Source organism: Drosophila mauritiana, chromosome X (assembly GCF_004382145.1).
Source record: "Drosophila mauritiana strain mau12 chromosome X, ASM438214v1, whole genome shotgun sequence".
In the NCBI taxonomy this organism is placed as follows: Eukaryota; Metazoa; Arthropoda; class Insecta; order Diptera; family Drosophilidae; genus Drosophila; species Drosophila mauritiana.
Genome location: NC_046672.1, coordinates 15,740,336 through 15,756,387, shown reverse-complemented (window position 1 = coordinate 15,756,387; position 16,052 = coordinate 15,740,336). Strand labels below are relative to the sequence as shown.

Genomic DNA, 16,052 nt, shown 5'->3' with positions numbered 1-16,052 from the left:
TAAAGTTAAGGACAATGCTAATGTTAATTTATCGGTTTTGAAACATCAGTAATATATCGTATTGTACCGTAAATTAAGCCATTTAGAATGAAACGTACGAATTAAAATTATTTTCCAGCTTTACAACATCCCTTTGTCTTCATTCGGGTGACCAGGTCTTTCTTCTTAGCTGAGTTTAAAAATATTTCGCAGCAATGATTCCCAGAATCGCACACCGATTCCAACCACTGTTGGACCACTGCCTCCGTTTGTCATCTCCTCCGCTCAATTGAGTTCATCCAGCTGCCCAAGAAACAGAATCCCTCACTGAACTCCAGTTCAAGGTGCATTGGGGCTGGAGTTGGAGTTGGAGTTGGAGGAGTACCTGATCTGATCTAATTCGCTGCCTAAAGAAAATGTCAATCTGACTGAATATCTGGTATGTATGGAGCTGTAATATAAATCTAAATAAATATAATTATATTTATTTAAATGCTAAGAAACTTAGCTATCTGTGCGTGTGAAAATTTTCTGATCAAGTGAGCCTTGAAAACAACATTTTGTGTTTTGAGACTTTCGTATCAGTAAATAGAACAGTTAACATTTGGCCAGCACCGAGGAAACAGCTCCGAAAAGGAAACAAAATTAAACCGTTGAAAATATTTTACTAAAGTAAAGAAAATTAGCCTTTTCTACGATTATACAAATTTGGTAAAATGTACAAACAAAATTATTTGCATCGAAGTTTATCGTAAGTTTCAAATTTGAACCAGCAACATTTTGCATTTTGTCGACACCAATCGCGCACTCACACAACCTCAATCACAATCAAATTTTTCGGTTCAAAAAAAAAAAAAAAAGTTAAAATTTTCCAACTTTTAGAAAAGCAAGCTTTGCGTAGATTATCGAACAACATTGTCGATGAGCCCCATCCATTTATTTTAGTTCATCGAAGGCAGTTGTCTTTTCCAATTCGTTGTTTCGGTTCGACATTTCAAACATTTGGTTGATAACATTCAAGTGAAATAACTACTACCCCACATACACGTACTCGTACTCGTATTTCGAACTGAAAATTTCCCCAAACGAGAAAAACTAATAAGAACATTTAAACCAAATCAATCAGGTACAAATGCAGTCCAAAGAAAGTGGCCAAAGAAAGTAAGGCAGGACTCAGCAGGGTTTCGGAGAAGGTCTTCCAGGATACGAGTCCCAGCCCGATGGAATCGTGTAGCGAGGCTCAAATGGCAAACGCATCAACGCAACACTCCAATATGCCGATGGATGTGGATATGGATTTGGATATGGATTTGGATATGGATTTGGATTTGGATATGGATATAGATATGGTTGTGCCTTTCCAGTCAAGGGACCGAACGGAACCCACGTTTGCCTGGTCCTAGAGGTTCTCGGTGACAATCTGCTAAAGGTCATCGAAAGATGCACTGACAAAGGCTTTCCCATCTGCAATATCAAGCAATTGCCCAGCAGGTGCTCACGGGCCTACACTTTCTGCACGACGAGTGCAGGGTCATACACACCGATCTGAAGCCGGAGAACGTGCTGCTGGCGTCCAACGAGGGGATCCTTCCTTGCTGCATCTGGCCGAACGTGGCCTCATCGAACCGATCACCGCCGCCATGGCCGTCTCCGATAACTTACCCTGCATTCCCTTTGGGTTCGACGGTCTTAAGATGATGAACGATAGCGATTGCCAGACGGTGCGCAATGCTAAGTTGCCCGAAATGAAGGACACGGTTTACGAATGCGACAAGATAAGCCTGTGTTTAAAGAGTCCGGAGCTCTTCTTGCGACATGTGCTGGGCATTATCAAGAATTTGGATGAGAAGGAGCTTAGCACACAGGACAATCGGATGCGGGCCAGTGGACGTGGCCAGACCAAGAAGAATGCCAGAATTGAATGCCGATTGAGATCGTCATTGACTCTTCCATATACGGTATTTATTCCACATTTTGCATCAAAAATTCCCCAATTGAATGCCGGATCCCAATTGGGCAAAGAAAATGATCGAAATGCATGTTAATCCAGTCAGGCACGTGGCACAGGAAAAGGCAGGCTGAGTTAATCGCGGCAACAGCGCTTCAAGGGCGGCTCCTGCGCTGGTCTCTCCGTTGTCGCCCATCTTGGCTTCGATTATCCCGGCGCCTGGGTGCACGTCGATATGGCCACGAACGTTTATTGGGGAGCGTGCCACAGGATAAGGCGTTGCCCTGTTGCTGACCGTGTTTGGCCCCTTTGCTCCAATCCATCGCAGATTGGAGTCATTGTGCCCGCCAAAGAGGGTCAGCCACAGGGCAAGGCCGTATCAAGTGGCACGCTCCCCACAATGAACGGGCGTGGCCATATCGACGTGGACCCAGGTGCCGGGATAATGGAATCCAAAATGGGCGGCAATGAAGAGTCCGGCGCAGGAGGATTGGGCGTTCTGACGATCCGCCAACGAGTTTTTCATATCGGCAACGGCCGAAGCGAATTCCGAGAAATGCAATTCGGGGCAATAAATTATGGATGCCAATAAATCGCCGGATTTGCGTCGCCGGATATTCCGAGACCGTCGACATCTGGAGCGTGGCCTGTCTGTTGTGGGAGCTGGCCACCAAGACCTATCTATTCGATACCCAGTCGAAACGGGGCAAAGACGGTAAGGATGAGGCCCATCTAGCAAAAATCGTCGAGTACTGTGGTCACATACCGAGATATCTTATCCGCAATCGCCGAATTTCTTCAGGACCTTCTTCAGGACGAACTATCCAACAGAGAAAGCCATAGGCCCACTAAACTGACCAATTTGCTAATCAGATGCAAAGGATGGACGACTCGCAAAGCCACGGAATTCGTGGATTTCCTAATGCCCATGCTGAATACCGATCCATTGAAGCGCACCTCCGCTTGCAAAGCCTTGGGTAGCCCCTAGTTATGCAACATTGTCGTTCGTGGCATTGACGGTTACAATTACTATAATAGTGAACGTGGAAGCAGGGACTGCACGCATACCAAGAGCGAGACATATAGCGATGAGGACAGCAGCATGTGCAGCTCCATTGAGAGCAGTGAATTTTCTAGCAGCGAGATCGACTATGAGGATGATGATGACACCAAAGCCGACGACAGTAAGTAATGTAAAGGAACAGCGAACTTTAACTCTTTTGGCCATCCAAAGGATGGAAACATTCAATATATCATCCAAACTGCCAGAGAGTAACCCATATATTCTTAAATGTCCGTATGAACGTCGAGATCTCAGGAACTATAAAAGCTAGAAGGTTGAGATTAAGCATAGAGATTCTAGAGACATAGACGCAGTGCAACTTTTGTGACCCATGTTGTCACGCCCACTAGCCGCACAAAACTGCCACGCCCACACTTTTGAACAATTTTTAAGATTTTTGTCATTTTATTCCCCAATATCTATCGATATCTCAGAAAAATGATTAAATTTCGCGTTCGCATTCACACTAGCTGAGGGCTGAGTAACGGCTATCTGATAGACGTGGAACTCGACTATAGCATTCTCTCTTGTTAATATTGATTTATTAATAAGCTATATCCTAATTTAAAAGAGGCATTAGAGAAATTTAAAAAAATACTATATCTAGTATCCTGTTTAAGTGCTGGAATCTATACCTTCCTTATCTAGGGCATGACGATGGATGGGGCGAGGAGGTAGGCGAACGAACGGTTGGCAGGTGATAAACAGTGCCCTATTGGGGGAAATTCTTTTATTTAAAGCAAAAGCGATGTCACTCTCTACCATGAGCAATACCTCAAGGACTTCTGAAAGTTTTACACTATTCCGGAGGAAAACCCCAGCTGGTTCGTCCGAATTTGACCAGTGCTCGATGCTTTGGCCGTTCGCAATCTACCGCAATCCTGCGAGGCGTCGCAGACGCCCAGGATCCCTCGACCCAGCGCCATTGGGGGAGGATCCGTCGTTAACAGAACAAGGTGCTAATATACCCCTCGTTTTCCAGAAAAATTCTTTTATTAATAGAATTTTCTTCTACAGTATATACAGACGTTGCTACGACGCGGAATACCGCGATCCCAATAGGGATCAAGGAAGCCCAGGATAAATGGCATAACGCTGCGGACTCTGAGCTCTGTCAATTATATTCGTTCTTATAACATAAATATGCCAATATTTATTCGTTCTTCGTTTTCACGTAGAACGTTGTTGATGTTCATTTAAAAAAACTAATTGGTAGGCTAACGATTCTATCTTGTAAACCCAGTTTCATTAAGCTGTACTAACCTGACTTGTGATGAGTCGAATGCTTGTGACTGTTTTTTGGATGTGAGTGAGGAAATATCGTGTTTTCTGTACATTTTTAAATAGCACTGTCATTGTCTAGCGTAATGACCAAACAAAGGCAAATGAGCCTCTTAAGCTGCTATACTATCGAATGAAGACTTGGTGATATAAATTATTTAGGAGCTTCTTCCTTGCTTTTATTATATTGTTTTTCGGTGACCATAACTCCGTTCATGTCCACAAATCGTGTGTGGGTTCCAGCTGCGATAAATCGCTTGGCAGCGGGCATATCCAGTCTTGGCGCCGCCAGAGCTTCGTTTATTTCCTTATCGCGGGCAAGTAGGTCCCTTGTACGACGCAAATCGTGCATCACAGCATGCTGAAATGGAATCATCGAATGGTAATTGTCGCCATGTGTGTATTGTGCTTTGTACTTCACTCACATTTGAGACATCTACACCCTGCAGTTTCTGGTATATGAAAAACAGTGTGCTGTTCAAGTATACCAGGTAACTATCCAATTTAATTTGTTCATTTGTGTTCAATGTGCGTGCGGCCTGTATCGCCAGTGTCTTCTCCGTTTCGGCTTCCAGGATTTCGATGCTGCTGTAGAAGGTTTTCAGGATGCGTTGCACATTTTCGTCCTTCTGCAGGCTTGTGTCCAGGTAAGCGTTGCAGTGCAGTCCGTTGTCGACAGCTTGATTTTCTTGAGCCATGTTCTTTCAATGGAATTAAAATCGTGTGCGAATATTTATATCTGCCTTAGACTTACAGTGTGACCGTTGATTGAACATGAAAAGAACCCGATTCTAAAAGAAGCATTCAAAAAGCGCCGTTTCCACTTCAACATTCTGCGCCTGCACTGTACTAATCCACATATATGTGTACAAAGTTAAAAAAATTAGCTTTTTAAATAAATTTGTATCAAACAATTTAGACGTCTTCTCGCCGCTCTCGTTTTGATTGCCAATGACAGTTCAAGCTTTAAGAAATAAATTTGTCCAAACAAAAATATCGTTATGGTTACTTTGAATGCATTTAAACTTTTATTGCCCAATCTTTTCGTACACAGTACTTATGCATTTAATAATACTTTCACAACGTCATTTATTATAGGGATTTTTGCATTCTCTTGAAGTTATGGCCAATTAATTGTTATAATGAATAAAACAAATAAACGAACAAATGAACAGAAACAAACCGAGTAGGTCTAAACAAGTTTTGAAGATTTGCGAATTCTTGTAGGAAAAGTACATGGATTTAAAATAGATCGGATGTATTTGACCAATATTAATTACTTTACATTGTTATTTAGTTTAAGCTGTTAGCATTATGATTATGTCATTTACGACCTTTGAGCTTATTATAAATGTTCATCTTATCTTTGCAATCACACGAATACCAAGTAAAAGTTTCCAGGTCGATTTTATTTATCTTATTAACAATACAGTAATTCCTTAAAGTACTGGGGCGACAAGAAACACATTTGAAATTTTTACGCAAGTTTTTAGTCATAATCCTTGTTGATAGCATACATCTACCGTATTTTTTTATGATTGCCAGAATAAAATGAATAATGATTGAACGGCAAGAATATTTCAACCAAGGATAAAACTGTGGCATCTTCAAAGCGTAATCAAGTAAACCTAAGTATAAATTGTATTTTGTTGACTATGTTATGACTAAAGATCCCACACGAGCCGATGCGTACCCCGAAATGAAAGAAAGCAGCTACTGCTTGGAAATCCCTCTCTATTAATACACGCCCTACTAGTACAGCACAGCTTGGCAAATTGCGTGGTTAGATCATGTGCAGCTTCTGATCGTTGAGTTTGAATGCCGCCGCATCGCTATGGAGGTGAAAAGGCACGATATCACCTGTTGTGGCCATATCAAATGATGGTGACATAGACGTTGCCGTACCTGTTGCCGGACTATTGCTGCCACTGGTATTTGTGATGCCCGCCTTGAGATGTAGGCTGTCCATGGACATTTGCTGAGACTGCGTGTGAGGAAGGGGATTGGTGTGGATATGCGGATGGGCTGGGGGATGAGTTATGCTCGCTGGGACGGTTGAGAGTTTTCCTGAGTTTGTTGTGATTATTATGTTTCCGGCATGGGAAGCACCACGTCCACGTTTCCGCTTCGGAAGAATTCCTTTTCGCGCCATATAGAAACGAATGGTTGAGACAGGAATATTGAACATATTGCTGACAGTTTGGAATGTCTCGCCCTTCGAAACACATTTGGCCGCTTGTGCTAGAGATGCTTCTGAACGTCGAACGCGCTTATATGAAGTATAACCATCGATCGAGCTATGGCTCAGTCCGCCGGAAGTATTGGCCGATGTATCGAGATCAGTGTCAAGGGTGACGGATAGCCCGGATCCGCATGGCACTCCTGTCGCAAAACTGCTGTCATTGTTTTCATCATGCGCGGCCACATAGTTGTGGTCGTCCTCAACATTAGAATCCAAGTATTGCTGCTGCTGAAGCTGCATTTGCATCCTGTGAAAATATATACATTTATCCAGAGATACTTGTTATATTAATGCAAAAACAAACCGCGATTGCTGCAGGGATAGGTGGACATTCATTTTGTTGTCAACGGCTTGCGCAGATATATTGCAATCCTCGAATTGCTCCCCGTAGGCATTCCAATTGTTCGGCACCTCGTCGCCGGAGTCGTCCTCGGTCGGTGCATTCGAGTGGCTGCCCAAAACGTTCGCAGAGGTGGCCTTAGATGGCTGTTGAGCATTACTGCCATTTATCTGGGGTCGCTGCTGTAATTGCTGCTGCTGCTGTTGCTGCTGCCGAGCATCGGGATTCTGGCGCTTCAATACTGTAGGTTGCGGATGGTTAACCGGTAGCGGTGGAGCGGAGGAGGTGGTCATTGTTGAGGTGGTTGAATTAGTGGCTGCATCGTCCGTCTCCGCGCTGTCCACATGCTTGAAACTTCGCGCTGTGGTCGCAGCTGGATCCTTAGCTGCCTCCAGACTAGCCTGCTGCAGTTTCTTGTAGTTTATCGGTGCCTCAGAGCCGTATAGACCGCGAATCTGCAGTTGTTCGGCACAGCGAAGCAACTGGCCAAGACCGGCTTGCGTGACATTGACCTCTCCCTTGTACATGAAGTCCACAAGCGCCTGGATCTCCCATAGCTTGATCTCCCTGGGCAATATGATGACCGGGTGCTTGCAAGGATGCTCCGCCAGTATCGCCTCAAAGTAGGTGGAACAGGCGGCCAAAACCAGACGATGGCAGTGCACCTGTTGGCCTTCGCATGCGAGTGTTACGTCCACGAATCTCTGGCCCGCCAGCAGCTGCGGAAAAGCAGCTCCAATGCTGCCCAAATGGCTGTTCCAGCGTACACAAAATTCCTGTGTAGCGCCGCTCATCGTACTCAAAATATAGTTTGCGCCTTTAGTGTGCTCCTGAGTTTACGAAGCTATCGCTCATTTAAAGATCCTTGTATATCCTGCAATAGAGAAGTGTGTTAAAACGTGTTGGTAAATTTAAGGTTAAATTAAAACTATCATGTTAATAGACAATAATTCGAATAGACCATCATTTCGACTCCCTTGAATGAGCTAAGAATAAGGATCAAGTAATTTTAGCGAATCTTTCTCGTAACATCATAATTCTAATGGGTTTCCCTTAAAAATATTGTATTGCTTATGAAGTATATATGTTATATGAACTCCTTTTGTTTGATTTTTAATATATGGAAACAAGGATATTATTTCTTTCTTTTTCATTGCATTAATATTTGCATTTCATTTAATACTGGATTAAAATAAAGAATATTTTAGCGAAAGTTCTACCAAATTAAAGTTTAAAAATAGCATTGTCCCTTTTCGATTTTTTTTTTAATGTTTTAGCATGAGAGTTACGTTATTCCTAAGTTTTTATTTGCTTTCATTTTAGCAGTTGACCACTGTATATACCTACACACACACACAAACACACGATCATACATACAGGTGCAGAGTGTATGCTTATTTACATTTGATAATCGTGCAAATAAATAATGTCCTCAGTACGAAACTAAGGGGGAGACCATGCGAATTTTCACTTGCCATGTTTTATGTACCCACATACATACGCACGCTTGCATAAATACATATGTACACCTCCACTGGCGATTTGCACAATTGGAATTACTTCTATATTTAGTAATAAGGATGTAAACAGTTGGATGTACGCGTTATATACATGTACACATCCCTGCTAATCTGAATACATACCTGTTTGTTTGCCAAGGAACCCAAACTTCGCTGATTATTGCACTTTACTTCTCGCTTTTTGGGCGCTATGTAACACAATAGATGCGATGGCGTGAAAACGAACGAGAATTTTATGTTAGGACTGTATGTCCTGTGCGCGTGAGCTATGTATGAATGTATCAGCGCCAGAGTCTTGTTTAAAAATACACACTATTCTTGCATTAAATCGTGCACAACACAAAAAAATATGTACAATTTAGGCATTAACCGATGTCTCTATTTAAAATCCCTCATTGTTAGCCGTGCGACCCATTCAATTCGTTGCTTTATTAATGTTTATTTTAACTAGAAATGCTGCATGCGCGCGATTATATTTCCTTTTTTTTATGCACAACTGTTTGTTTTGACATACTATCGACAAATAAACGCCAAGTTCAAGTGCCAAATCGATTTGCGCGTTAAGCACTGAGTATCTGCCTTTTTTAACGCTGCCTTCAAACTATATTTAAATTATAAACTTAATATTGTCTTTCGCGCTGTCCGCTTCTGTAGCAATCAATTGTTATTTAAACTACGCGTTAGGCACATTTGCTGGCTATTGCAAGCGTTTCATAAACGCGTTTCTGAGTAAATGGTTCTCACGTACTGGGCTCTTATATTAAAGTTAGTATTTTTCAGTTACTTAATGTAAAATCGATGAAAATTATTTAGCTGAATTTTCAAGGAAACAAAATCATTCGTATTGTTAATAAAATATTGATACTGATCGGTGGGATAACAGGTTTCATATGCGAATATATTTCAGTCGTTCCGCTTTTATATCCACTGAGAGAAACTTGCCGCCCGCAAACATATCGATCTTTAAATGTGAATAAGTTAACCATAAGCTAACAGGACAAATGTTAAATAATAGAATAGAAAATACAAATTAATTTTTGAGGTCAGGCCGTTACAGAATGTTTTTGAAGAATTATCGGTAATTATCGAAATGCCATAAGAAGTGGAAACAGCGTATTAACGGATATTTAAAAATGTATATATAGTTTTTATACGTTGTATATATTTCTTCTATTGTTCTTTTACTAATAGATTAAGTTGCATACAAACACTTTATCCTATTGGGCGAAATATACAATAGCTCTTACATGACAAGTGTTTGCAGCTTAAAATTTGAAGTGTACATTTTTCGCTTTCAGTCGACTGGTCACACTGTTCAACCCAAACTGACTCGGGAATTTTAGGGTGAGTGCTTTTATTTTTATTTGAGGTCTAAAAAAAACTTATGGAAGTTTACCACTGGGCATCCACATATGTGTGGTAATTAAGTGCTTGGCTTTGACATTGTAAATTGTGCAGTCATAACGCAGCCGGATCCAACCAGACATTGTTGAAATTCCCAGTTTTCTGCGTTTTTAGAAGTAAACAAATGCTGATGCCTTCCACAACTTACATATCTACATTCGTATATAGTATCAATGTCTAATATTAAAAAATATTGTAAAAAATGAAGAAAACAGTTACACAGTAAGGTTTGCATATGATTTTGAATCCATTTACTTCTGCCATCTAAATGTACCGTTATGTGCTGTTCTTGCAACGATATCTGTAGGAATTAACTGTATTTTACGCATTTATTTGTTTCCAATTGGAGATCAAAAACGATCCCAAATGTATTGTAAATACACAGATGTAAAACGCACATTGGTACAATATAATAGATCGGAATGATAGTATAAGTCTAGTTAGGTGTCGAAAATGTTTTGCTACAGCATCCGCAGCTAAACTTACACTAGTTAACAAAAACGCAAATCCAAATCTAAAATAACTGCCCGAAAATGAATTTTTTGTCGGCGAACCGAAAATTCATCCATTTTATTACTCATGCCGTTTCCCTGATATTTGCATTTCTCAGTAAATTTGCGCTCAGCGGTTATCTTTAAAGACCCCTAAAACTGAATCTCATCGACAAATAAAAGCCTCGTAAGTCTGTGCCCAGTAAATCTTTATTTATTGGCCAATGCAATAATACTTTCGCACACAGTTGGATTTGCTTGATTATTTAATCAATTTTCTTTATGTACTATACGCCTCGCTCACTATGGAATTTAATAGAATATGGAATATGCGTTATAAAGTCGAGAAAAAATGGTTCCAGATGCAAAAATCCATTGAAGAAGATTGCAATATAACAATTAAAAGCTTGTTAACTTGTTAAGAGGATCCCTGAAATCAACAAGTACCATAATTACTCCCGAAACTAAATGCTGATTAGAAATATATATACATATGGTACACACTTACTTCACAGGGCAAAAAAGCTTACTCTTTGCATATTACTCAGCCCCATATTACTTAGTTTTTAAGTTGAAATCTAGATCTGCCACATTTCTGACATCTCTATTTCTCATATATCATTGCAGGATATCAACAGTTGAAAACTATGACTTTCGCGAGCAACAAATTTAATTTGTAAACTTATAAGAAACCGAGCCGATTTACCGATTTAAAGGAGACGTATGCGATAATTTGTATTGAAGAAGTCCGCACACAATTCGTAACAATGCGAAAGAATACCATTTGGAACTACTCTTTAATATTCTTCTGCTGTGTGCTGAAGAGCATAAGTACGCTAGATCATGGCCCGCACACAGTATCAGTCGATTCGAATCGATACAACACACAGCATCAGTATAAGCAAAATCCCAATGTTGCCTCACAACGTCACTCATCCCACGAATCTGGTCAGAGTTTACACAATTCGCAGTCGGAACATGTCACCCATATCGCCGCATCGCACGCCGGAAGCGGCGGAGAGCACTCCACTCATCTGGCGCAAAATCTGCACAGGAGCTCATATAATCTTCTGAGCGAGGCCATGTCCCAGGCAGTCAGCAATGAATTTAGTAAGTTGCGCACGAGGCAAAGCACCTGCTAATCGGATCTGCCAAAACCAGTCATTAATAGCACGTACTAAGTCTATGCATAAGCTTAAGCTTGCAAGTTAAGAAGAGCAACCAATTTGTGAGCGGTACTGTAAGGTAGATTTGCAGCATGTTTAAGGATATTTAGAGCCCATATATATAGCTACTGAACTTGATATACCCTTGCAGCGGGTCCTTATCAATCCATTTGGCCAGACGCTTGCAACGCCGCGACGAATATTCCAATCTTGTAAAGTAGATAGTTCTAGTATATATAAGCATGTCCGTATGTTTGTCTGTCTGTCCGTTGTTAAGCAAACCAGTCACTCCATTTTGAAGCCACCTGGTTGAAACTTTAAATATAGTCTTCTTTCTATTGCAGGTAGTATATAGGTCGAAACAGCCGAGATCAGACGACTATTTCATATATGTAGCTGCCATGTGAACGATCGGACTATTTACATATAGGACAATCTGGCCAAATTGGTAAAACTTCGTTGTTTTTTTTTTTTTTTTGAAGTAATTTAAATTTTATTCCGAAATTTCTTGCTTTTTATTGATTTATATTTCTTATCTTTGTTAAATTGATACTCGATGTGTGTTCGTTTTGTAGGAGCTCAGCAATTTATTTGTCATAGTTTAATTTCCGATGCCCTCATATTATATGGGAATTTTCAGGGCGATTTTAGGACAAGATTGCAAATTGTGGGAAAATCGAACGACTATAACAACCTGCACTTTTTCTTTCCTAACTACATCGGTATTTGAACTTTGGCTCGCCGAAGTTACCACCTTTTCATTATTATTTTTTTGTGTTATAACACACTTTCGCTAGCTATCATCTGATGGACGGGTTTTTAACAGTATGTATTATTATGTTTTGATTTAAATAGTCTCTTCTGGATTAGATTTAATAGCTTCTTTTATATATTTTGCTAACCGGATGCACTTTCAACAGGTTCCATGGGAAGCGGTTCAGCGGATGGAGCGTGTGCTGCTGATGATTTTGATTGCTACAGTGGAAGTGTTCAGGATCGCTTTGGTATGGAGGCTATTGCCAGCTTGCATCGCCAGCTGGATGATGACGATAATGGAAACATCGATCTGAGCGAGTCCGATGACGTATGTTTTAAAAGCCATTTGAACCGAAAGTCCAAAGTATATGAGAATCATGTTGCCATGACTAGAAATCGCTGCTCGTTAAGCTGACACAAATTATACACTAGAAAGCATATAGAAATTTCATTATTCAGATTATTATCATTCAATGAGCAGTTTTATATTATGTTTCCTTTTATTGAAATATGTATATAGTTAAATATTACAACGATGTATCAAACTCGGCTTGCCGAACTGAGCTTCCTTTCTTGTTACTCGAAAAATAATTTCGATAAGAATATTATAATTCAACCTAATCAACCTATAGGCAGATATATATAATATAATATCGTTCATGTTTAAAATCAACTCATTCATTCAGCATGACCTTTAATGTAGGCACACACTTGTTACTTCATCTTTCATTATTAATTTTAAATTTGCAACATTTCACATCCTTTATTTTATTTTCCCATCTTTAAACGAATTTTTCCAGTTTTTGCGGGAGGAATTGAAGTACGACTCGGGCTATGAAAAGCGGCAGAAAGCGTTTCACTTCAATGACGATATGCATATATCGGTCAAAGAACTTTGGGAGGCCTGGCTCAGATCGGAGGTGCACAATTGGACCATCGAGCAGACCACCGATTGGCTGGCTCAGTCCGTTCAGCTGCCCCAATACGTTGATCTGTTCAAATTACACAAGGTTACTGGCGCTGCCTTGCCAAGGTAGGCTATAAATCATTTTTAATTTGAGTTCAGCGTTGGGTTTTCTCATCATTTTAATGATTTCAAGTTCAGTTGTCCCATTTATAAGTAAGTTGTGCATCATAATCCATAAGTATAGGTTGTTTTACTGCTCTTCAAAAACATTAAAATCGTGTGGCAATTTTAGAAACCAAGAAAGGAAGCTATCTTTGGCAAGCCAAAGTTTACATGTATTAATTAATCCTATGTTTTCCCTTAGGTGTCTTCTACTTTTGAAGAAGTACTTATTCTTTTGGAAAAAGTTGAACAATTTTAGAAACTGTAGTTGTTAATTGTTATACTTAATGCATTTCACATTATTTTCAACTATTTTCGGCGTTTTAGATTGGCTGTGAATAATCTTCAGTATGTGGGCAATGTACTTGGCATCAAAGACCCTATACACAAACAAAAAATCTCATTGAAGGCAATGGATGTGGTTCTGTTTGGGCCACCGCGAGGTACGAAGCTATAGTCTCACCGAATATATAAAGTACTTATTGGATGCATATGTATTTGTCATTTAATAGAAACTGGTACCCGCTGGAAGGACTACATATTGGTTACACTGTTGCTTAGTGCTATTATTGGTTGTTGGTACGCCTACCAGCAAAATAAGAATGCCAAACGGCATCTGCGTCGAATGGCCCAGGATATGGAGGGATTGCAGAGGGCTGAGCAAAGTCTACAGGAGATGCAGAAGGTTGGTATTAAGTAATTGATGATATAGAACGCTTATTTAACTAATGCATTGCTCCAATGCAATACTATAGGAACTAGAACGGGCCAGAATGGAGCAGGAAAATGTGGCAACAGAAAAACTGGATTTGGAGCGGCGTCTAAAAGAAGCGCCCACTCTCAGTTCATCGAACTCGGATTTGGAAGTTCAGCAGCTGAAAAAGGAAATCGAGATGTTGCGCAACGAATTGTCTCGCGCCGAATTCGAGCTAGTGGACAACTGCTGGTCACCGCCGCCACAACTGCAATCATGGCTCCAATACACATATGAACTAGAAAGTAAGAATCATCAGAAGAAGCGCACGTCGGCTGAGAAGCAGCTACAGTCGGCCAGAGAGGCTTGTGAGAAATTGCGTAAGAAACGGTCAAGTTTGGTGGGTGCGTTCGTTTCCACGCACGGAAAGAGTATTGATGATGTGGATCGGTCGATTGTTGAGGCCAGGAATGCCCTCGGAGATGTAACAAACGAGCTGCAAGAACGACTGCATCGCTGGAAGCAAATCGAGACGTGCCTTGGCTTAAACATTGTTAACAACAATGGTCTGCCCTACTTGGAGAATGTTCTGTACGGCCGAAATGGGGGCTTACAAAGTTCCATGGGCATGAGTTCAACCAAGGGTTCTAGAGGTGCGTATTATACTTACATAATAACTTGTAGAAACTCAAATAATATTCGTTATCTTTCGTTGACAGCACGTATTACCAACAGCACCGAAGACCTGGACGATGAGTCCATACAAGGTAAGCTGAACTTTGAGAACTTTTCGCTGCTTGCCACGGAATAAGGCTTGTGCGCTCGGTCTGTGAGGACAATAAAACCCAGCTCTTCAGAAAAGCATACTACTTGACGAACTAAATAAAATTATAAAACCGCTTATTGAACCCTGAATGAAATCTGTTTTACATTAAGCTACTGTATTAATGAAGGTCATATAACATTATGTGTGTGTATGATATTTTAATCTTTATATTTGTAATATATCCATTTTATTTTTGATGTATACAAAATGTCATCTACTTAATTTTTTGTCAAAAACAACGAATACTATAAAACCATAATGAGTTTTGTACGTAACAATGAACTTATGAATGGTGGTCCACTTAGACTTAGTGGATTATTTGAATAAAGAAATAAAGTATTAATGGGGCCAGTATTGATTTGTTTATCAAAATTTCAAAAAGCTTTTTTCGTGGGCAGGCCATTTGTTTTGTTTAGTTCACTTCTAAAGGCGGAAGCAGCTCAGTTTCTAACCTTTCGTGTTTGCAGGTTTTGGAATTCCATAACGGACAAACCATGGCACATTATACTGGTCCTCCGAGACGGCTTAACTTCGATCCTCGCCCTTTTTAATTATATGCCGATTAACAAAACTTTTGCCTTGGCATGAGTTTTGTAATTGGAAATCAGCTGATCACAGATGCGTATGGATGACTGAAGAACCTTTTTTTTTTGGCGACCAGCACCTCACCCGATCCATATTCTGTAGAAAAACATAACTAAATTATTATTGATTTGATTCGAATAAACTTTTAGACTTTACCCTCAAACTCTTTATTATTGTTTACTCTTTTTAAATGTTTATTGTTTTAAGTTAAATAAAATGAAATGTTATCGATAACAACTGTGAGAATTCTTATGAAATATTGTTTTAGTTCCAAGAAAGTGTATATTGTATTCGGTGCATATTCTCTTTATTTTGCCAGGCTATAATAAAGATTTGAATAAGTCCTTAAAAAATCCGAAGCAGAGTGTTTTGGAACGAATGGTATTTTCAATAAATGCGAAACGTTGCAGATCTGCAGTTTTCGCGTAATGCAATACTCCCACATCGAACAACTGAAGGGAACGGATGGAATCTTTTGAAGATGTGAAGGCGGAAACTCATCCTTCTGCCTGTTACATACTTTTCAACGAATCTAGTATACCCTTTTACTCTACGAGCAACGGGTATAATTACATACGCAAGTAATTATTTAAATTAATGTATGTGTGATGATTCCTATATTAATTTAATTTAGCATTTAATTATTAATTTATTATATTTAATTTAGCAACCAAGTAGTTATGAGTAC

The 16,052-nt window shown here is 40.0% G+C and overlaps 3 protein-coding genes and 1 pseudogene across 6 annotated transcripts; 2 read left to right on the top strand and 2 right to left on the bottom strand.

Moving 5' to 3' along the window:
- Nucleotides 1–1,306: 1,306 nt before the first annotated feature.
- Nucleotides 1,307–3,834, top strand: LOC117147169 (annotated as a pseudogene).
- A 587-nt stretch (nucleotides 3,835–4,421) lies between these two features.
- Nucleotides 4,422–5,033, bottom strand: LOC117146542 (nuclear nucleic acid-binding protein C1D). Its single transcript, XM_033312831.1, has 2 exons — nucleotides 4,697–5,033; nucleotides 4,422–4,632 (listed from the first exon to the last, which is right to left on the bottom strand). Exons 1-2 carry the CDS (start codon nucleotides 4,967–4,969, stop codon nucleotides 4,426–4,428), a joined length of 480 nt encoding a protein of 159 aa, XP_033168722.1. The 5' UTR covers nucleotides 4,970–5,033; the 3' UTR covers nucleotides 4,422–4,425.
- Nucleotides 5,034–5,659: 626 nt separating this feature from the next.
- LOC117147727 (protein tramtrack, beta isoform) lies at nucleotides 5,660–9,046 on the bottom strand. Its single transcript, XM_033314727.1, has 3 exons — nucleotides 8,497–9,046; nucleotides 6,818–7,727; nucleotides 5,660–6,760 (listed from the first exon to the last, which is right to left on the bottom strand). Exons 2-3 carry the CDS (start codon nucleotides 7,645–7,647, stop codon nucleotides 6,055–6,057), a joined length of 1,536 nt encoding a protein of 511 aa, XP_033170618.1. The 5' UTR covers nucleotides 7,648–7,727; nucleotides 8,497–9,046; the 3' UTR covers nucleotides 5,660–6,054.
- A 593-nt stretch (nucleotides 9,047–9,639) lies between these two features.
- LOC117147491 (stromal interaction molecule homolog) lies at nucleotides 9,640–15,527 on the top strand. Of its 4 annotated transcripts, XM_033314390.1 has the most exons (9): nucleotides 9,640–9,717; nucleotides 10,896–11,378; nucleotides 12,355–12,518; nucleotides 12,991–13,223; nucleotides 13,587–13,702; nucleotides 13,772–13,944; nucleotides 14,015–14,606; nucleotides 14,673–14,720; nucleotides 15,247–15,527. In XM_033314390.1, exons 2-9 carry the CDS (start codon nucleotides 11,036–11,038, stop codon nucleotides 15,261–15,263), a joined length of 1,686 nt encoding a protein of 561 aa, XP_033170281.1. In that variant the 5' UTR covers nucleotides 9,640–9,717; nucleotides 10,896–11,035; the 3' UTR covers nucleotides 15,264–15,527. The 4 variants fall into 4 exon arrangements, with proteins under 4 accessions (XP_033170281.1, XP_033170279.1, XP_033170283.1 ...); XM_033314388.1 differs by lacking the exon at nucleotides 15,247–15,527 and having other exon boundaries at nucleotides 14,673–14,868; XM_033314391.1 differs by lacking the exons at nucleotides 9,640–9,717; nucleotides 10,896–11,378; nucleotides 15,247–15,527 and adding an exon at nucleotides 11,810–11,882 and having other exon boundaries at nucleotides 14,673–14,868.
- Nucleotides 15,528–16,052: the final 525 nt, after the last annotated feature.